The sequence below is a fragment of the Lygodium microphyllum genome, chromosome 15, assembly GCF_053477565.2.
Source record: "Lygodium microphyllum isolate KBCC chromosome 15, Lygodium_microphyllum_v1.1.10, whole genome shotgun sequence".
NCBI lineage: Eukaryota > Viridiplantae > Streptophyta > Polypodiopsida > Schizaeales > Lygodiaceae > Lygodium > Lygodium microphyllum.
The window spans coordinates 25,621,765-25,643,956 of record NC_141149.1 but is presented as its reverse complement, the minus strand read 5'-3'; the positions used below and the strand labels follow the sequence as shown (position 1 = coordinate 25,643,956).

Sequence of the window (22,192 nt, the reverse complement as noted above, 5' to 3'; positions counted from 1 at the left end):
TGTTCACACCCGTGCACATATAAAAGGCACGATGGCCCTTTATTCCCAACACGTCTTCGGTGGACATCACTCTCTAACATTCCTTTGCTCTACCCTTGGGCATTCTGTACACTCTTACATTCATTTACAACATTCATTCACTGTAGTCTGTAGAGTTTCTTGTCTCTATGTTTGAGTTTTGCATTTAGGGTTTGAGTTTTGCTTGTCATTGTTTGAGTCTTTGTGTTTCAATCAGGATTGTATATGCTATGTTTCCTCTATCTAAACCCTAGCATATTGTTACATGGTATCAGTGCCGATGCGCTTCTAAAGAATATCCTACAGTAATTGTAGAGGCTAGTCTTTGTGGGAGACTCATACATGACTTGATTTTGACTCATAATGTCGCAAGCACCTTCTTCTATCGATCCTATTGTAAGAGTGGGCAACAAAATACAAACATGGACACAAAGAGAAGTAAAGACACAAAGAAAGAGAGAGAAAGAGAGAGAGAGAAAGAGAGAAAGCAAAAGATGAAGGAAGAATACTACACTGACTCAAGAAGAATGTTGATACAATAGGAATGGACTGATCAGTCCCTGCACACAGCCCAAGCATTAGTGAGGGGCACCAGATCAAGCTGATGAAGATGGCACACCAAGCACAGAGAGTCGAAGTGTTGGAGTGTGCACCCTACAAACGAAAGACTGAATATTGAAGAGTGTATGTGTCTACCAAGTGGGAGGTACACTATAAATAGCCAAAACACCAAAAACTGGCCATCTTGCTCTTCTAGGGGCCATAAATGCTGGCCAACCAGCAATAAATGCTGGTCACTAAACAAAAAAATGCTAGAAACTTAGAAACCCCAAAAAAATCCCAAATGACAATGACAATGTCCGGTAGGTGTAGATAGATTGTAGAAAGTAGAAACTAGCCTAGGAATGCACACAAGAAGCCGACAAATAAAGAAAATGCACCTAAACTGCCAGAGCTCCTATATCTTCGTCAAACTCTAACACGAGCTCACAACCAAGAGATGACAGACTAACATGACTAACATAGGCACGCTAATACCCCCTCTCAAATCCTGGGAGTGTCCGAAGACCTAACAACCTCATGTGATAAAGCATAGAAGCCTTGGGCAAAGGCTTCATGAAGAGATATGCTACATTGTTCTCCATGGGACAATAAGCCATGGCTAACTCAGAATCCATGATCCGCTCTCGAACATAGTGATATTGAACCTCGATGTGCTTCGTGCAAACATGAAACACAAGGTTCTTCGCTAGAGCTAGAGCACTCTAAGGAAAGCCAATCTCCGCCAACATGCAACAAACCTAAACTGCCTCCATAGCAGTAGAAAATAATCCACGATGGTCTGCCTCTATAGAAAAAAGGGCCACAGCAGGCTGCTTCTTGCTACTCCACAAGATAACTCCCAATCCAAGAGAGAAGGCATAACTTGTAGTGGACCATCTTGAATCCACATCACCTGCCAATCAAAATCACTCTAACCCGAGAGAGTAATCCCCTCTCCATACATGATCCCATAGGATTGCGCAAGGCCGCTTTCCAATGCTCTAGAGTGGGAGTCTTCATGAAAAAAGACAACAAAGCAACAACAAAAGAAATATCCAGTCAAGTGTGAATAAGCCAAATGAAGGAGCCAACAAGACACCTATAATGGGTGGGATCTATAAGGGAAGCTCTAGCTACCAAAATTTTGGACTCTGGATCCATGGGGCAAGAAATAGGCCGGCAATCGGCCATACCAAACTCCAAGAGAAGTTCAAAAATGTACCTATATTGCAAAATAAAAATGCCCTATGCCATTTGATAGATCTTCAATCCAAGGAAGAAATGTAGGATCCCAAGATCCGTTGTGTCAAACTTCTATTGCAAAATCTCCAGAGTACGATCAACCTCCTAAGTAGAGCTCCTTGTAATGATAAAACCATCCACATACAAGATGAGCAAAACACACCGGTCACCCTCAACCTTGAAGTATAGGTTGGGACCATGAGTCAATCGATGTAAGTCACTTTGTAGAAGGAATCAATCAATCCTCTAATACCAAGTGCGAGGAGCTTACTTCAAGCCATAGAGGGCCTCCCGCAACTTATAGACATGGTCCTCCTTCCCCTGCACAAGAAAACCTAAAGGTTGTAAACGTAAATCTCCTCCTTCTTAAGAACGTCATTCAAGAAGCTAGACTTGGCGTCCATCTGATAAACAAGCCAACAATAGTGGGCTACAAGAGCCAAGATAGCCCAAATAGTAGACATCGAGCCATAGGTGCGAAAGTCTCAAAATAGTCCAAATTGGCCCTCTTAGCAAAACCCTTGCCAACAAGCCCAACTTTGTGCTTATCCAAGGAACCATCTACGAGGTACTTGGTCTTATAGACCCACTTCACACCTATCACCTTCCGCTTCATGTGACACAAAACCAATACCCAAGTCTGATTACGCTCGATAGATTCGAGCTCCTCTTATATGCCTTGACGCCAAATATCCTATGCAAGAGTCTCCTCAATTGTAGTAGGTTCACCATCATCATGAAGAATCTGTGACATAAAAGCATAGTTCACACAAAATGAGCTATTCCCTTGGGCCTGTAAGTAAGCTGATCTACATGGACCTATAGGAGAAGCAGGAAAGTGAGAAACACCTAAATCCTGTATAAGCTATCGGTACCAACGAGGAATCCACATAGGCTCATCCTACTATGAGGGAGACTGAATAGCCTCCGATACATGTAATGCACCTGTCTGTGCTAGGGACTCCCCTTCACCAAGGGGAAGGTAAATCCTCCTCATCCGAAAAAGGCTTCCCCTCTAATTGCTGAGCAACCCTAGAAGACTCCGGAGGGGAGCTGAAGGGGTGGAAGTATGCGACGAAGAAGTAGTTGTCACATCTATCAAAGGTGGTAGGAAAGCCAAAGTAGAGGGTGGAGGAGGAGGAGGATAAGCCGAAGACGAAGACGAAGGGGTGCTAAGAGGCAACTTGGAAGGAAGAAGAGGAATTGAGGGTGAGGAAGGGTCAATCGATAATGAAGAATCACTCATAAGAGAACCATCAATAGGATCCTCGGAGACCGCAATCTCGTCAAAGATCACATCCCTGCTCACCTCAAGCTTCCGTGTCGTCGGATTGTAGAGTCAATAGCCCTTCATCGTAGTGCTATAGCCCAAGAAAATGAGCATCCTAGACTTTGAGTCAAGCTTCGTCTTTCTCTTCTTCTTGTCCACATGGACAAATGCATCACATCCAAAGATGCAAAAGTGAGACACGGAAGGCTTTCAACCAAAGAAAGCCTCGTATGAAGTTATGTCTTGTAACGCAGAAGTTCGGGAACAATTGCGGATGTAAACCGCAATAGCCACCACCTCACTCCAAAGCGTATAAGGAAGACCCCAATGCTCCAACATCAATCAAGCCATCTCTAACATGGTCCAATTCGCACGCTCCCACACACCATTGTCCGAAGCTGTGTTCGGATGGGTATACTCCACCTGAATACAATGATCCTTGCAAAACTAAGCAAAGAGGTTAAAAGTAAACTCTCTACGATGATCTACTCATATGCCACAAACTTTGAAAGTAGTTTGTGTCTCCACAAACACCTTCTACTCACACAGAAGGGAGTACACCTCCCTCTTGTGAAGAAAACTGCTAGGGTTTGCACTGAGGACACACAGAGTGTACGACCACGACAGAAACACAAAGAGACAAGCACAGACACAAAGGGCTAAACTCAAACCCTAAACGCAAAACTCAAAACTCAAACACGAAAACTCAAACACAAACATAAGAAGGGAGAGAGAAAACACAACTCTGAAGTGAATGAATGTTGTAAATGAATGTAAGAGTGTACAGTGTGCTCAAGGGCAGAGCAATGTCGAAGTGTGACGTCCACCAAAGACGGATCCCAAGTGTTGTGACCACCAGTCGGGGTAACGAAGTGAGAGAAACACCAAACGTTGATCACCAAAGTGTGAGGAGACTGAGGCGACTGCAGAGGATGATGCCCGATGATGTGGACAAAGCAATAAAACATCGCAATAGAATGCTGCAGTAAAATGTCGCAGTAAAAAGCAACAGTAGAACGCTGCGGTAAAACGCGGCAGTAAAACGCTGTAGTAGAATGCCGCAATAAAACGCGCAGTAGAATGCTACAGTAAAACGTCACAATAGAACATTGTAGTAAAACGAGGCAGTAAAACGAGATGATGACAGCAGTCGCGAAGGCTAGACCGCCATGTGTGGTGGGAGACTGATGGCTGAGATCTGCACACACAAGGGTGAGAAACCTGCACGAGAGGGATGAGGCTAAATGGGGGCAGCTTGTCTATTTATAGATGTGGAAGGGCGCCCCAAAAATTAGGGTTTCCACTAAACTCTCTCGAACCGCTCCCCGTTTTAGGGTTTTACTCTAAAAGAGCATTTTTAGTGTGTTTTGGGACTATTTAAGAGGCTAATTAGCAAGCAATGCATATTTTAGCTCAACACCTCTTATACTCCAAAAAATAACACCACACATAACAATTGAAATCGTCTATAATCAGTATCAAATACTTGGCCTTCCCAAGGGAGACCATGCCCATAGGTCCACAAAGGTCAATATAAACCAACTCAAGCGAGGTAGAAGCCCTCCCAGTACCAACCTAGGGATGAGGTTGTCTAGGTTGCTTGCCCCTCAAACAATTAGGGCACAAAGTGTGAATAGGAGGGAAATCAAGAAGCCCCTTCACCATCTTTTTCTAAGAAGCCCCGTCGAATAGCATCAAAGTTTAGATGACTATAAATTGCTGAAAAATGACAACCAAATATGGAGGAGAGAAAAGAGAGACAATGAGAGTGTGCTAAAGCAAAAAAGTGGAGTGTACTTACTAAGAAAGATACAAGATAGGTCTAAGATAGACCTAGCTCTAACTCAACTAGAGTTAACTCACTCTAGCTCTTAAGAGTGGTGACATAACTTATAACTTTAGTTGTATTCACTCTAAGAATTGAAAAAGAACTAAAGACTAAAATATTGGGCACTGCCCATAGAATTGGCAAATTCTAACACCCCCCTATAGTGCCAATGTGGTAAAGTACAAGAATGATCAATCACTGAAAGGTAGCAAGTTTAAGGACTTGCAAAAAGCCTCAAACTTCTCACGAGATAGTGCCTTGGTGAAAATGTCTACAACATTTTCCTCTATAGGAACATACATCAAGCCGATCTCTCTTGCATAGCATCTCTCTCTAACATAACGGTAATGCACCTCAATATGTTTTGTGCAAGCATGAAACACAAGATTTCATGCTACTGCAATAGCACTCCGACTGTCAAAAAGAATGGATGTAGGATTCTCCAATGGTAAATATAGATCAGCCAATAATCTGCATAACCATACATTCCACTATTGTCGTGAAGATTGCCCTATACTCAGCCTCACAGGAGGAGGTAGCCACTTTAGGTTGTTTCTTGCTTGGCCATGAAATGCATAAACGGCCCAAAAAGAAACATTGTCTACTAGTAGACTGCCTAGTGTTTGCATCACCAGCCCAACCCAAATCGTTGTAAGCCTCCCCCCCCCCCCCCCTCCCCAATGAAATAATAATGCATGTGACTGAGTACCTTGCAAGTATCTGAAGATCTGCTTAACAGCTTGCCAAAGTATAGTCCATAGGCTATGTATATACCTACTCACCGGAGATATTGCATATTGAATGTCAGGGCGTGTGTTGCAAAGATAAATAAGACAACCAACAACATGGCTGTAAATTGCAACATCAGACATCTCTTCACCATCATGCATAGACAGCTTTAAGCTTGGCTCCATAGGAGTGCACATGGGTTTGCAATCTTGCATATTAAAGCTATGTAACAGCTTATCCACATACTGTGATTGTGATATGATGATACCATGCTGATTTTGGGTGACCTGAATCCCCAAATAATAGTGTAGACAGCCCATATCTAACATAGCAAATGCATGTTTCAATTCAGCCTTGAAATCTACAATTTTTGCTTCTAAAGGTCTAGTGAGCAGCATGTCATCTACATAAAGAATGGTAATCAACAAGTCCCCCCCTTCATTCTTAATGTATAGAGTGGGAGCAGTTGGACTGTTTTTGAACCTTCACTAGCCAAATATGCATCAATTTTAGATTACCACGCACAATGAGCCTGTTTGAGACCATAAAGAGCTTTGTTTAGCTTGCATACCATGTACTCTTTTCCCTTAACCACAAACCTTGGAGGTTGTGACACACATCCTCATGCAAATCCCCATTCGAGAATGATGTCTTAATGTCCAACTAATGTACCTTCCAACCATAATTTGCAGCCATAGCAATTACACATCTCACTGTACTCATACGATATATAGGAGCAAAAGTCTCTTCATAATCTGTCTTTCTTTTGTGCATAGCCTTTTGCTACCAACCATGCTTTGTACTTTTCAATGGTACCATCAGCCTTGCGTTTGAGTTTAAAACCCATTTTGTACCAGTGGCCTTTTTGCCAAGTGGTAAATCCACAAGATCCAATGTAGAGTTGGTAGCAATAAAGTCTAACTCATCCTACATGGATTGCATCCAATGTACATCTTGCTCATTTTTGTCCAAGGAAGTAGGCTCATCATCATCCAACAGTGAGCTCATATTCTCATCACAATCATCTATTTCCGTAAAATCACCCAGATAGGCTCCCCTTGCATCATGTACTACATGTCTAGTAGCCTTTCTAGTGCATTGAGCTTAAGGACCATCCATTTTACTCTCCTAGAGAGTTCGAAACAACCATCTCAAGACTGTTTTTGCTGCATTTACAGCAGCCCTTCCATGTTGTACTACATCTTCCACTACATGTGGCAAACCATCATCAATACCCTGTTGTTCAAGCGCATATGATGCAACAACAGCTTGCTATATTATGTCTGTCCGGCCATTTACACCACGCATGGACTTCAAAGAAAGTGGCAAGAGACCCTCAAAGGCATCACCAATGTTATGGGTGGCTGGCATTTGAAACTAATCATGTGAAAATGCAGCATTTTTAGTAAATATGACATCCCTACTAACAAAAACTTTCTTTGTGCATGGGTCATACAAACGAAAGTCCTTGCTTTCCAAACTATAGCCAGTATATGCATTTTACAGCCTTGTCATCAAGCTTCCCACGAAGCTCTTTTGAAACATGTGCATAGGCTATGCAACCAAACACCTGAAAGTAGTCAACCTTGGGTTTCTTGCCATGCCAAGCTTCAAATGGGGTGATCGTCTTTAGTGCTTTACTGAGTGCACAATTCAACACATGATTTGCATACTCAAGGCCTTCTAACCAAAATTTATGAGGCAAAACCTTGCTTGAGCATATAACAAGTCATCTCCATAAGAGTGTGATTCTTCCTTTCAGCAACACCATTCTACTGAGGAGTCATTCTAACAGTGGCTTGATGCGTAATGCCATGATCAAGCAAATATATCTTGAAAGCGCAGACATGTACTCCCTCCCCTTTATCCATGCGAAGAGTCTGCACTTTCAAGCCAGTTTAGCCCTAAGCTTTACAACAAGATGTTTAAAACGCATAAACACCAGCCCATACACCCATGTATACCGAGAGTAATCATCAATAAATGTACCAAAGTAAAGATGACCTCCAAGTGCACATCTCCTCATGGGACAACAAATATCAAAGTGAATAAGCTGCAAGTTCAAGACAGCACGCACTGCACCATCCTTTTTGAAGGCAAATCTATGTATCTTGCCCAAAATACATCCCTCGTATGCATGAGGAGATGGAGTCTCCACTAGAGGCAATGCATCTACCATATGACATCTCTGAAGGGCCATCAAACTCCCAAAACTCATATGTCCATAGCGAGCATGCCATAGCTTCACATTCTGCATAGCAGCCGGGTGATAGAGTAGTGACTGCCAAAGCATCATGAGACTGTGCATCATAGGTATCCAACAAAAACAAACCCTTATACAAGGTCCAAGACGACCTGAGTGCATAATCCATCTCCCTGTCTTTGATAATGCATTTGTCATCCCAAAAGATGAGCTAAAAGCTATACTTGTTAAAAGCAAAGGTAGACAACAAGTTCTTTGTAATGGCAAGCATAAACAAGACATCTGGAAGCATGATGTCAGAACCATCTGCAACAATAATAGTGACTATCCCAATGCCACAAACATGACAACTACTGTTGTGCAGAGAGAAAAACAAACACTTCCTAGATGTGATGTGCTTTGAAGCTCCACTATCAAAATACCATGTTTGCTACATTTCACCAACATTAAATGTTGAATCAGCCATTGAAGAATCATAACGGCAAGTCAAAAATGCATAAGTCCTCCTCCAAAAAGTTGGCTTAAGCATCGCCATCAATAGATTTGATGACTGATGTCTCTTGGACAGCCAAACCAGAGTCCTTTTTCTTCTCTTTGGCTAGTCTCTTACAACATTCATCAATATAATGACCTGGCTTCTTGCAATAATAACATTTCCCCTTCTTTTTAGACTTTTCTATGTCTTGGACAGCCTTATTTGATGGCTGGCCAGCATCACCCTTTGTTCATTTTTTACATTTCCCTTGAGTTTTTCTTTGCCTTTGAACTTGGAAAGCATAGCCACGTCTCCTGAACGCAATGCAACATTCTTCTAAGTCTATTCCTCTTGCAACAAAAGACCTTCCAACTCCACAAATATAAGGGGCTGCTACCCCCCCCCCCCCCTCAAAGACAACATCAAAGGGGTGCGGAAACCAAGATACGAATCTGAAAGAAAGTTCAATGTGATGTTTACCAATTCAGCATCCTAAATGATTCACATTGAGCAACTGCTCACGCAAATCTTATATGTGAGTAAGATGATCTATCATGCTATCACCCTCATCCGTGTTCACATTGGCCAACTCTCTACAGAGATAAGATATTCTAGTCTTGTTACGTGTTGCAAACATACATTCAAGTACATCCCATGCTAATTTTGAGGTCTTACAAGACCAAATGTGTGGAATGATCGATCTTTTCAATGACAAGGCAACCAAAGAAAGTGCCTATGCATCTTTTGAGTCCCATCTCCTATGATCCTCGATAGAAGGGGAAGGAGGCGCAACAATACAAGCAGCCTGTTCTCTAGCATTACGCTAAGGTGTTTGAGGTGCAAGACCTCCTACTCATTGCAAATCACCTATAACATAGTCCCACAAGTCCTTCGCTACAAGAAGGTTGCAGACCATAAAACTCCACAACAAGTAGTTTGATCCATCAAGTTTATCCTCTTGAGTGAGGATACCAAGGATGTTGGTTTGATCATTAGTCCCCCAACGTGCCATGCTATCACTAATTGACAAAAATCTGCAGCTAAATACTTATTTGCTGAAGTATAAATTGTACTCCTCAAAGTACCAAAAATCCCCTCGAGATTATTCAACACGTACCAAACTCTCACACAAATGCCAAAGTGTGCTCAATTTGACCCAAATCAGCACTTAACCAAGAAATAACAGCAATGCACTGCTGTACCACACTTGCCTTGTAATGCATCTCCTCAAAAGTACAAATTACAACTTTTTCATGCCGATTCTTACCAAACTTTACTGAATTTTCCCTAAAATTTTCTACTCAATCTAACTATAATAGCAATTAAATGATGATGTGTTGAAAAACACGGATCTAGAGCATAGCAGCTATGGAGGTTGGAACTCAAAGTACAAACTCATGAAAACATAGACTAGACAAGACCAATTGTCACACAAGTGAATTAGGTTCCAAGATTGAGACTTGGATTCATAAAGACATTCTTGTGTGTAAGGACAATGACACTGACACTTGATTAAAAGGACAATTGCATTACATGAAAAGTGAACCAAGTACATGTCTTTATAGCTTTCCAACTTTTTCACTCTCCTCACTGTGCTAATGGGATACAGCACCTCATCCTGCAGCATACATCATTTGTCTATTTCTCAACATGTTGTACCACTTGTTTTCTGCCTTGGAATGCATGTCGGGAAAAAGCCCCATATTTCTTTCTAAAATTTTAAAGAAATTGAAGAAATTTGTACCTTACAGCTTGAATTTCTGCGGTAATGTCCCTCATGCCGCATGACGATAATGAAGAGCAACTGAAATAACCTCGTGATGACTACCGAAGTCTCTAGGACAAAAAGCCCCAAATTTCTTACACAAATGTCGAAGAAATTGTGCAATGTCGACGTTTCCAATGAAGATTCGCACATGGGACTCAAATTGGACAAAAGCCCTAAAATTTTTGGTGGGAATGTCAAAGAAATTGTGAAATTTCTTCAAATTGGTTGTCAATTTGAACTCCGAAAGAGAAATTTGACAAAAGCCCCAAATTTTGGGCGGCACGAGCTGGGATTCAGAAAGAAGATGGCCTAAATGGATAGGAAATTGCAAAAATTTTGAAAAAAACCCGAATCTGAAAATTAGGATTTTTTTACTTTTTAGGGTTTGCAAAAAATCATAGGCAGGGCTGAGAATATGGCGGGCAAAGGTGATAAAAATAAGGGGCATAGCTGAAAACAGCAGCAACTCCTTCAAAACAGTAGCTCCTCATGCTACATGCTGGCTGCATGTGGGACTGTGCGTAGGGCTACGCGCTGGCCGAAAACAACAGCAGCTCATCCTTCTCTTCCTCGGGCAAAGAGCTGGCTGACAGCAACAGGACCTTAGGCGGAGCAGCACCAGATGGCGGTGGCTGAACTAAATCCGCACGTAGAACCTTGCTCCAATACCAAATGTTGAAAAATGATAGCCAGCTATGAAGGAGAGAAAAGAGAGACAATGAGAGTGTGCTGAAGCAAAAGAGTAAAGTGTACTTGCTAAACTGAAAGAATGAGAATGAAAGGTACAAGATAGGTCAAAGATAGACCTATCTTTAACTCAACTAGAGTTAAATGACTCTAACTCTAAGTCTAAGAGTGGTGACACAACTTATTAACTTTAGTTGTGTTCACACTAAGAACTGAAAAGTTCTAAAGACTAAAACATTGGGCACTGCCCATAGAATTGACAAATTCTAACAATAACAAGAATGCCCAAGCTCGTGGGAAGACCTCGCAGCTAAGGCTATGAGTGTTTAAAGCCTAACTTTCTAGGATCCTGTCCAAAGAACAGCACTTGTAGAAGCATCCTCCACCGTCACCACATCCTATGTAAATACCACGCATATACCAAGCCATGTAAGACCATGAACAAAGAAAAGGTTAAAACCTAAATCCGATACATAGAGAACTTTGGCCGAAGAAGACTACCCGTTGGTAATAAAGGAATAGTCCCCACTCCTCAAACGGGAACAATAGAATTGTCGCCAATGGTAACTGTGCACCCTCTCGCACTCAGGTCATAAAGCCACTCCTGCCTATAGGTCATGTGAAAAGAGGCTTCTCCTCAGCGGAAGAAGCAAGAGTTGTACCTCCTTAGGATGACGGATGAAATCTAAAACAAGAGCCCAAAGATCAAAGGTGTGGAGTATGCACTCCACCTTATACGACCACAACGAATAGTTCAAACCATTGAGTTTGTCTTCTTTGGGTAATGAAGGTAAGACAAACACCTACACCGAGGGTATCAAGGACGGCATCTTCACTAAGGGCAGAGCCTTCTGTGAAAGATGAATAGGACGACGGGTGCAAATGGGGGACTTCTCTCACCGACTATAATCATGATAATTGCGTCTCCACTCATAAGAGTGTCTAGAAAGAAGATCCTCCTCAGAGTCATCAAAGCTCGTGAACTCGTACGACATCTTTGATCCTACAATCACCCAAAATTTTGTGTTTTGATGGAGACGAGAGAGACAAAAAGCAATTAGCTACAAAGACTAAAGATGTGTCGTCTGTCAGGGAAAAGCTATCACCTGCAACCAAGAAGCTACCGCTTGCACTAGGAAGTGATCAACTGTAAAGCGCAAATTTGTGTTTTCCACAAAACACAGAAATAGATGCTGCCTAATGACCTCGAGGCTATCACATGGCTGTCAAGAAGGTCGAATAGGCAATGGACCACACGTATGCGCTGTAAATGCAATGAAAATAAGTTGAAAATCTACTTTTTGAAGATCTAGGCTACTCCGCGATGAAAACCTACTCTTTTGCAAGAAATCTCTAGATTGTGTCCTCACTTAGACAATGATCACATGTGAGAGTACGCAACGGAAGAGAAACAGGAACACAGAGAGAAGCACGCACACACACACACACAGAGCATAGGATGAAGGAAGAATACTACACTAACTCAAGGATACTGATACAATGATGATGATGGACTAATCAATCCTTGCACGCAGCCCAAAGCATCACTGACGACACCAAATCAAATCAAGCTGATGACGATGGCAACACCAAGCACGAAAAGTCAAGAGTGTTGAAGTATGCACCTGCAAAGGGAAGACTAAAGACTAAAGAGTGTGTCTGCCAAGTGGGTGGGGTTTGAGTTGCGTTTTTGCATTTTTGCGTTTCTGCGTTTTGCATTTAGGGTTTGCAGCCCCAAAAAGGGGCGCCATCCTAGATTGGTTGTGCCTATTTACAGGCCACTCTCTCACTCATTCTTTACAGCTCATTCATTCAGTCTGTCACCTCTTCTCTCTAGCCTCTCCACTGCCCTCACACCCCTTCACGAGGACATTGTGATTCGTGGTCTGTGGCTGTCTTCATCATCTTTCTTGTGCTACGGCACCCTTGTTCCCTTGTATCACATTCACTCCATGATTCAGATCTTCATCAGTCCGTGCATCAGAGTTTCTTCTCTCTTCTCTTTTCTTCTCCATGTTTGCCGAGTTCACTCCGTGTTCCTCCCCGCAAACCCTACTATCTCGCTGGTACGTCATCTTTTGACATGGTATCAGAGCTGGATCTACTCAAACAGCGGCAAAGATCCTCCACTCCATTGAAGGCAAAGACCGATGGCAGGTTCGGCATCCACTTCTCTTCTTCTGCTACTGTGTTTTACTACCACGTTTTACTGCTACGTTCTATTGTGGTGTTCTACTACGGCGTTCTACTGCCGCGTTTTACTGCGGCATTCTACTGCAATGCATTAAGAGATATCCTTTTTCTCCCTCCCACCCTCCCTTATCCAATTTACCACACCGGTACCATGGCGTCTCCCCTAACAAATTGCCCTTCTACTAGGTGCTCCTACTGCGGCATGAATAGTCATCCCACCAAAGACTGTTGACATCAACCTTTGCTCCCCACCCCTCTGAAATATATGCGTCTTGAGAAACCCTTCACCCATAGTTTGCGTTTTTGTGTTTCTGCGTTTTGCGTTTCGGGTTTGCAGTCCCAAAAAGGGGCGCCATCCTAGACTAATTGTGCCTATTTGTAGGCCACTCTCACTCATTCTTTACAGCTGATTCATTCATTCCATCACCTCTTCTCTCTAGCCTCTCCACTGCCCTCACACCCCTTCAAGAGGACATTGTGGTTCATGGTCCGTGGCTGTCTTCATCATCTTCCTTGTGCTACGGCACCCTTATTCCCTTGTATCACATTCACTCCATGATTCCATGTTTGCCGAGTTCACTTCGTGTTTCTCTCCGCAAACCCTACTGTCTCGCTAGTACGTCATCTTTTGACATGGTATTAGAGCTGGATCTCCTCAAATAGTAGCAAAGATCCTCCACTCCATTGAAGGCAAAGACCGGTAGCGGGTTCGGCATCCACTTCTCTTCTTCTGCTATTGTGTTTTACTACCACGTTTTACTGCTACGTTCTATTGTGGTGTTCTACTGCAACGTTCTACTACTGCGTTCTACTGCCGCATTTTACTGCGGCATTCTACTACTGCACATTGGGAGATATCCTTTTTCTCCCTCCCACCCTCCCTTATCCAATTTACCACACCACTACCATGGCGTCTCCCCCGACAAATTGCCCTTCTACTAGGTGCTCCTACTGTGACACAAACGGTCATCCCACCGAAGATTGTCGACATCGACCTTTGCTCCCCATCTCTCCAGAGTATATGCGTCTTGAGAAACCCTTCACCCGCAGTTTGTGTTTTTTACGTTTCTGCGTTTTGCATTTAGGGTTTGAAGCCCCAAAAAGGGGCGCCATCCTAGACTGACTATGCCTATTTATAGGCCACTCTCTCACTCATTCTTTACAACCGATTCATTCAATCCATCATCTCTTCTCTCTAGCCTCTCCACTGCCTTCACACCCCTTCAGGAGGACATTGTGATTCATGGTCCGTGGCTGTCTTCATCATCTTCCTTGTGCTACGGCACCCTTGTTCCCTTGTTTCACATTCACTTCATGATTCAGATCTTCATCATTTTGTGCATCAGAGTTTCTTCTCTCTTCTCTTTTCTTCTCCATGTTTGCCGAGTTCACTCTATATTCCTCCCGCAAACCCTACTGTCTCGCTAATACGTCATCTTTTGACATGGTATCAAAGTTGGATCTGCTCAAACAGCGGCAAAGATCCTCCACTCCATTGAAGGCAAAGACCGGTTGCGGGTTCGGCATCCACTTCTCTTCTACTACTATGTTTTACTACCACGTTTTACTACTACGTTCTACTGCGGCGTTCTACTACTGCGTTCTATTGCCGCATTTTATTGCAGCATTCTACTACTGCGCATTGGGAGATATCATTTTTCTCCCTCCCACCGTCCCTTATCCAATTTACCACACCAATACCATGGCATCTCTCTCGACAAATCGCCCTTCTACTAGGTGCTCCTACTACAGCACAAACGGTAGATTGTCGACATCGACCTTTGCTCCCCACCTCTCCGGAGTATATGCGTCTTGAGAAACCCTTTATCCACATTTTTAGTTTTTTGCGTTTCTGCATTTTGCATTTAGGGTTTGCAGCCCCAAAAAGGGGCGCCATCCTAGACTAATTGTGCCTATTTATAGGCCACTCTCTCACTCATTCTTTACAACCGATTCATTTAATCCGTCACCTCTTCTCTCTAGCCTCTCCATTGCCCTCACACCCCTTCAGGAGGACATTGTGGTTCGTGGTCCGTGGCTGTCTTCATCATCTTTCTTGTGCTACGGCACCCTTGTTCCCTTGTTTCACATTCACTCCATGATTCAGATCTTTATCATTCTGTGCATCAGAGTTTCTTCTCTCTTCTCTTTTCTTCTCCATGTTTGCCGAGTTCACTCCGTGTTCCTCCCCGCAAACCCTATTGTCTTGCTAATACATTATCTTTTGACATGGTATCAGAGTTGGATCTGCTCAAACAGCGGCAAAGATCCTCCACTCCATTGAAGGCAAAGACAGGTGGCATGTTCGGCATCCACTTCTCTTCTTCTGCTACTATGTTTTACTACCACGTTTTACTCTTGCGTTCTACTGTGGCATTCTACTACAGCGTTCTACTGCGACGTTCTACTACTGCGTTCTATTGCCGCGTTTTACTGCGGCATTCTACTGCAGTGCATTAAGAGATATCCTTTTTCTCCCTCCCTTCCTCCCTTATCCAATTTACCACACCAATACCATGGCATCTCCCCTGACAAATTGCCCTTCTACTGGGTGCTCCTACTGCAACACGAACGGTCATCCCACCAAAGACTGTCAACATCGACCTTTGCTCCCCACCCCTCCGGAGTATATGCGTCTTCCACCAGGCACTCCTTGTGCCACCTCTCCTTTTTGGGCCACAGAGATCATTCTGCATCGACTATCAAAGTATTATGCTCAAGGTAATAAGCCGCACCCAACGCGCACTAAGTCCTTTCGAACACACGAAGGCTCTAAGACCTTACAAGGCAATAAGCCCTCCTGGAGACCACCCCACTGTACGGAGGTTTCTCCCATCCACTTCCAGGTACAATGGCTTCAGCAACCCACATCTCCTCCATAGTCCACTCTTCTGAGAGCTCGCAACTGTTTCCCACCCTTGGCTCATCCTAAGCCTCCTTCTTCCCATCCCTCTTCCACTCAGGTTCAAGAGGCAACTTCTAGGTACTTTTCGGCTTCTTTCGAACCCCAGATACCTTCTTTGGCACGACCAACAGCACCTCCTTCATCATCAGATGCTTCGCAGTCCATGAGCCATGAGTGGTTGGATTCCCTCTCTCCTAGACTAGGATTTAGAGGGGGATTTTCCTACTTCGCCCTCAAAGGGAGCTTCCAGTTTTTCTCCGACTTCACAAGGGGCTCCTACTTCTACTCCTTCTGATTCAGAGAGGTACCCTATGTGCCATGAAGTTCTTCACACACCACCACCTTTCCCTTTCGAGGAGTGGCTCTCCTCTGAGAAGTCATTTCCTCTACTCATACCCAGGATCTAGAGGACCTACTTAGATCGGGGCCCTTGGCTCTTCAGCAACGACTTGGTGGCTAGGCCTTCATATTCCTTTCAGTATGGAGTCACGCAGCTAGTGGCTTCTCTCCCAAGGTCGAGTTTCGAGTTCTATAATTCATCCAATCTCCTGACTATCTTTAAGGTCTCCTTTCAAGTGGTATTCTCAGACTACATGGTGGATCTTCTTCGTCCCTTGGTCAGCATGGAGCCACCTCCCGAGATCAGGGTATATCCTTATGGTTCTCGGCACCACAGAAAGTCCAACGTTACTCCTATGCATTGCATGTTTTCATCATCTTTGTACTAGGGCACTTGGACAAGTGAACAATTACCCCACGAAAGACACTGTTCAAGTGGCACCTGCTGCATGAGCATTCTTCCGCATGTAGCATTGCATCTCCACCTCACTCTTCTCTTGTTCCTCTTTTTGGGCCTAAGTGGGGGTGTTGAGAAACCTTTCACCCGCAGTTTGCATTTCTGCGTTTTGTGTTTAGGGTTTGCAGCCCCAAAAAGGGGTGCCATCCTAGATTGACTGTGCCTATTTATAGGCCACTCTCTCACTCGTTCTTTACGGCCGCTTCATTCAGTCCGTCACCTCTTCTCTCTAGCCTCTCCACTACCCTTACACCCCTTCAAGAGGACATTGCGGTTCATGTTCCGTGGTTGTCTTCATTATCTTCCTTGTGCTACGGCACCCTTGTTCACTTGTATCACATTCACTCCATGATTCAAATCTTCATCATTCCATTCATCAGAGTTTCTTCTCTCTTCTTTTTTCTTCTACATGTTTGCCGAGTTCACTCCATGTTCCTTCCTGCAAACCCTACTATCTCGCTCGTATGTCATCTTTTGACCGGGGGGACTTGCTATAAATAACCATAAATGCCCAAAGCCGACCAGCAATAAATGGTGGTCGCTGAGGAATAAAATGCCATAAAAAATAGAGATGATCTCGTAAAAATCCCAAATGACAATGACAATGTCAACCAAGTGTAGATAGACCGTGGAAAGCAGTAACTGGCCTAGAAATGCACATAAAAAGCCAACAAATTAAAAAAGGCACCTAAATTGCCAAAGCTTCTGTCTCCATTAGACTTTGACAAGAGCTCACAACCAAGAGATGACAAACTGACATAACTAACATAGACAAGCTAATAGGGGTAACCACTAAACCCTAGAAGCAATAGAAGAAACCTCCATAGCACATTGCACTAGTCTCAAGGAGGTCAAGGTACCAAATGATCCTCCCGTAGCTCGAAAGGACTTAGTGTGCATCGGATGCGTCTTAGTGCCTTGAGCATAAAAATCTGAAAGCCAGTGCAGAATAAACTTTGTGGCCCAAAAGAGACAAGTGGCACAACAAGTGCCTAGGATAGACGCATATCCTCCAACAATGTAGGGAGAAAAGGCACTCGTCTTGAACATGCTTGGGTTTCTTTGCATGACCAAGCCCTAAGTATATAGGGAAAGCTGCTCTTTGCATGTGAAAAGTTGCATGATAGCATTGCACCTAGGCTTGCTACATGATAGATGTTCGAAGAAGCCCCTTTGGATAAATATTACAAAGTCTTTTGGCAAGTAGCTTCTGATTTCATATGGTAGTATGCATAATCATAATCACGGTAGCATATCATGAAAGGCACTCGCATTTGCTTGCTTCTTAGCAAGACCTATTATGACATCTGGTGGACAGTGGCAGCTCCTGAACTCCCAATGAATTAGTCTATCTAGAGCTGTCGTTAACTACATATAGAATGTTGGCATTGACCACATAAGTCTTTGTCACACAAGGGAATAAACAAGAAGCCCAAATTGAATTGTAGACACTAGAAGGTGCAACTACACCATGCCAACCACTAGTTTCCCCTTTTACCGTACAAGATATCATCTCCTTATGGCCACACTACACATTTACATGGATTGGGCTAGAGGTAAAATAAGACAGTTCGCACTACCTCCTGAGCTTAAGTACTCTACACCTTGATGGGATGGGACTTTCACTGATTCCACTGAATTTGTTGAGCAAGATGCTAACGATGTTTACCATAGGATGGTTGGAAAAGAGTCTTGAAGAAGGCAACTAAGGTGCGGTGAGAAAGGAGAAATAAGATATCTGATAGACGGCACAAAGAAACTCACTTGAAACAAGGAAAGTTACCTAGGCATTTCTATAAGCTGCATAATGAGCAAAGCTCTAAATATAAGTGCACACACTGCTGCACAATCCATATCAATAGTTTCCCCCTCATGGCTTCTCCTCCCTCTCCCCCCCCCAAAAAAACAAAAAACTTCAAAGACCACCTTGAGAGGCTAGCTTGATATGATTGTTTTCCAATTTTCAGAAAGCTCCAGCTAGACTGTTGAGCACATGCACTTCTTTGTAAACTACTTCTGAGTAATGTAGTTTTGGAAAGTTAAAGGAAGCTTTCTAGTTGTAGCCCAGGCTGGACGTGCAATAAACAGAACAAATAACTTAGCTTGGCCACAAGCACACACGAGCACATGCTACCGGGTCTCATTGTGCAAATCAATCGTGCAGTCGGTTACATGTCTGTCTAGATTGGCCGTACAAATCAAAAGAACAGCAAGCAAGTGTGTGTTATCAGGCTGTCACTCTAACTACCTGAACTGGAAGAGAATGCAATGAACCACACCTGGTGCTTTGAATTGATCCCGCCTGGATGCAGGTGAGGCAGCCTCGGCAGACATTGCGAGCTCTCTCTATGGCTTGGGACCCTGTCGGGTAATTTTTTCTTGTTTGTTGCAGTTTCACCGTCGAAACACCAGTAGCCCGGCCGGCACTTTTTCGTTCTTTCTAAATGCTAGAACCTTACCAGTAGTTTTAAAATGAATGCCAGCTACGCCCCCTGTTTTTCAAACCGTAAAAATGAATATTTGTATATATTACCCTCTATTTTATTATTCTTTTTATTATATGTTTTGAAAGAAATGCACAGAAGCAAACACTCCAAAGCACTATACGAGCCGACATGGTACTCGTACAAAAATTCGATTAACAGATAAATCTTTATATCCAGTAGCAAACGTCTCTCCAACTCATGACCATTTTTCTTATTCTTATTGACTCAATACAATAAAAGCTAGCTTGCTATCATATGCAAGCCTTGAACGACCTTTTCTTCTTATCGTGCATTACTGTGTGTGTGTGCACACACACACGCACACACTATCATTCCGTACGTGCAAAGCACTAAGCCGCTTTGCGACAGCTTTGCAAGATAAGTAGTAGCACGGCTACTTCACTCTACAATCCATTTCTCGTATTCTCTCTCTCTCTCTCTCTCTCTCTCTATATATATATATATATATATATATATATATATATAATCTCTCTCCCCCCTTCTCTCTCTCTCTCTCTCTCTCTCTCTCTCTCTCTCTCTCTCTCTCTCTCTCTCTCTCTCTCTCATATGCAAGTTGGTACATCTAAGAGTCAATATAAACATTTGTGCCTTGATTGTTGGTCATATGCTTCTTTACATGCAACCAGTCAAGGTGATGGTTTGCACATAAAATGATGCTAGATTGAGCCAAGTGATGAGATGGAGATGTGGGATGTAGTGTAGATTAGGCAAATATATCAATCATGGTGATTTGTGACCAGTTGAGGTTATTTTGGTATAGATTTACAAATTTTAGAGCCGATAAGGTGATCTTGGGCAGATGGGAGATGTCAGATTCACGAACTTACATACAGGTAATTCAATGCAGATAAGTGATCCAAATTCATCTAATCAATTCTTATTTTTAAATTTGATTCCTTAATCAAAATTAAGATTGGAAGCATACTTGGTGAGAAAATTTGATGTTGTGAAAACATGTGTGGGATGTTATAGTAAGGGTGATCCGCAACTCCCAACTTGCAAGAACTTGCTCCCTCTACTTTCCTAGATATCATCATCTTGATCCTTAGGGCCTCTAATGCACTCAATCTTACTCTCAACCTTGGGTGTGGCTTTTGCTTGCTCTCTTAGTGCCTAGATGCACTCATGGGTAGTAGGGAATGTGCTTCTACAAGAAGGCTTTTTGCTTTTTGTCTTTAAACCTTACCTAATTGTGTTTTGTTTTTCGAGTTTAATGATTTCCTATTGATAAGATATTTAATCATTTGATATACTCTTTCAAATGGTGATGATGATCACCATCCAAACACATTCCAAGTACCTACCAAGTCCATATGTGCGATAAATGACTCTTTGGGTAGTAAAGGTCAAGTTAAGGCTTGACTTGATACTAGACCTTTTCAATTTTATCAAGTAGAGGTGATGTTAAGCCTTGGAAGTGGTGGTTGACCTCTTCTTGCTTCAATCAAGGTGTTGATTGCCTTTTGAACAGCTTCTAGATGTTGACGTTCACCTTTCGAGAATCATAGTGTTCCCCTTCCAAATGTTTATGTGTGGGTCTACAGTGATGATTGTGGAGTTCTAGCAATGTTGGGACATACTAGAGGTGATATGTAGTGGGGTAGAGGTGGCGTGGTGGAGGTGTTGGATGATCACCTTGTGTGGAGGTGGTGTATGTGCAATCACTATGATGTTCACCTTGAGTGTAGGTGGTGTGTGTGATAAACACCTTAATTGTAGGTGGTCCACTTGAGGTGATGGATGTCAGCTAAGGTAATGGTCACCTCGAGTGTAGGTCATGAGTAATGTGGAGATGATGGATGGTGTAATCAATTAAGGTGATGATCGCTTTGAGTCGAGGTAAAGATAGTGGAGGTGAAGTTATTTAAGGGGATGATCATCTTGAGTGAAAGTGAAGAGATGTAGTGGAGGTGATATTATAAAGGTGATGGTGGGTGATCATCATCAAGTGGAGATAATCCAATCAAGTGATGTCATCCAAGGTGAAGTAAGTCAAGGAGATAGTCATATTTGAGTGGAGGTAATGGATAATGATTACCTTAAGTGGAGGTCATCCAATTAAGATGATGGATGTCAGTTAAGGTGATGAGTCATATATGCGAACATACATTGTGGCTCACAAAAGAAAACACAGAGTGTACAACATTAACGCAAAAGCAAAATGGAATAATGAAGATAAACTAAATGAGTAATGTATGCATGCATGTGTGTACACAATGCTCAAGGGCAGAGCAATCTAGCTTTTGATGGCTCTCATGGTAGAGGGCTAAGAAAGGAGTGTCAGAGAGCATCGTCCTTCATTAATGAATCTCAAGTTTAAAAACCACCAATTGGAGTTGTGGAAGATACAATAGTTGGTTGGTAGTAAAAATGCAACTAGAAGGAGATGTTGGAGCAAGATGATCCACAAGGGGCAAGGCAACAACAATAAGACCTGATTTGGAGCAAAATATAATAGTTTACTAGGGGTAAATTTGTATACAATGGCACTTGGCAATGGCTCTAACAATTTTACAAAGCAACTAATACAATTTGAGCAAGTACACAACAAATATGAGAAAAATAGGAACTTTTTAATTCCAAATAAATTGATACAAAGATGGCTCTTTCCACCCGTGCCCTTCAACTATGAAGCTTATATAAGAATAACGGTCTAAACAAATGATATGCCAAAATCTTAAGGCTAATTAGAAGAATTCTAATTGGGTAAAAAGTTAGATTAGTGATGGCTTTAGAGGGGGTCTTCCTTTTATAGCCCAAGAAGCTAATCTAGATGGCTTGTCTAACCATATTATGAACCTTTTCTATTTGGCTAGGGATTCTCTTTATCATTGAGGGGTTGGGAGCAACCCTCATTAGGGGAGCCATTAGCCCCTTAAGTGTCAAGATTGTGGGAGAGAAGGAAGGAGTCTCACTTGTAGCTTTCTTGCTTGCACAATGGGGGAATACACACAAGGGTGGAGGCTGAAAACAGTTTTCCTCTTCTTAGTTGTGTAAGCCAAAAGAACTCTAGTACAAAGAAATAGAA

The 22,192-nt window shown here is 42.8% G+C and overlaps 1 protein-coding gene across 4 annotated transcripts in view; it reads right to left on the bottom strand.

Moving 5' to 3' along the window:
- The window catches only part of LOC148024362 (importin subunit alpha-9), a 132,743-nt gene extending 113,627 nt beyond the window's left edge, over positions 1-19,116 (bottom strand). For 2 of the 4 annotated variants that reach the window (XM_087693981.1, XM_087693980.1), the window contains exon 1: positions 18,937-19,115. In XM_087693981.1, the coding sequence (XP_087550107.1) occupies positions 18,937-18,991 (55 nt within the window). In that variant the 5' untranslated portion in view covers positions 18,992-19,115. Of the gene's footprint in view, positions 1-18,936 lie in introns of all 4 variants that reach the window. The other 2 variants (XM_087693982.1, XM_087693979.1) reach the window with 2 other exon arrangements.
- Positions 19,117-22,192: the final 3,076 nt, after the last annotated feature.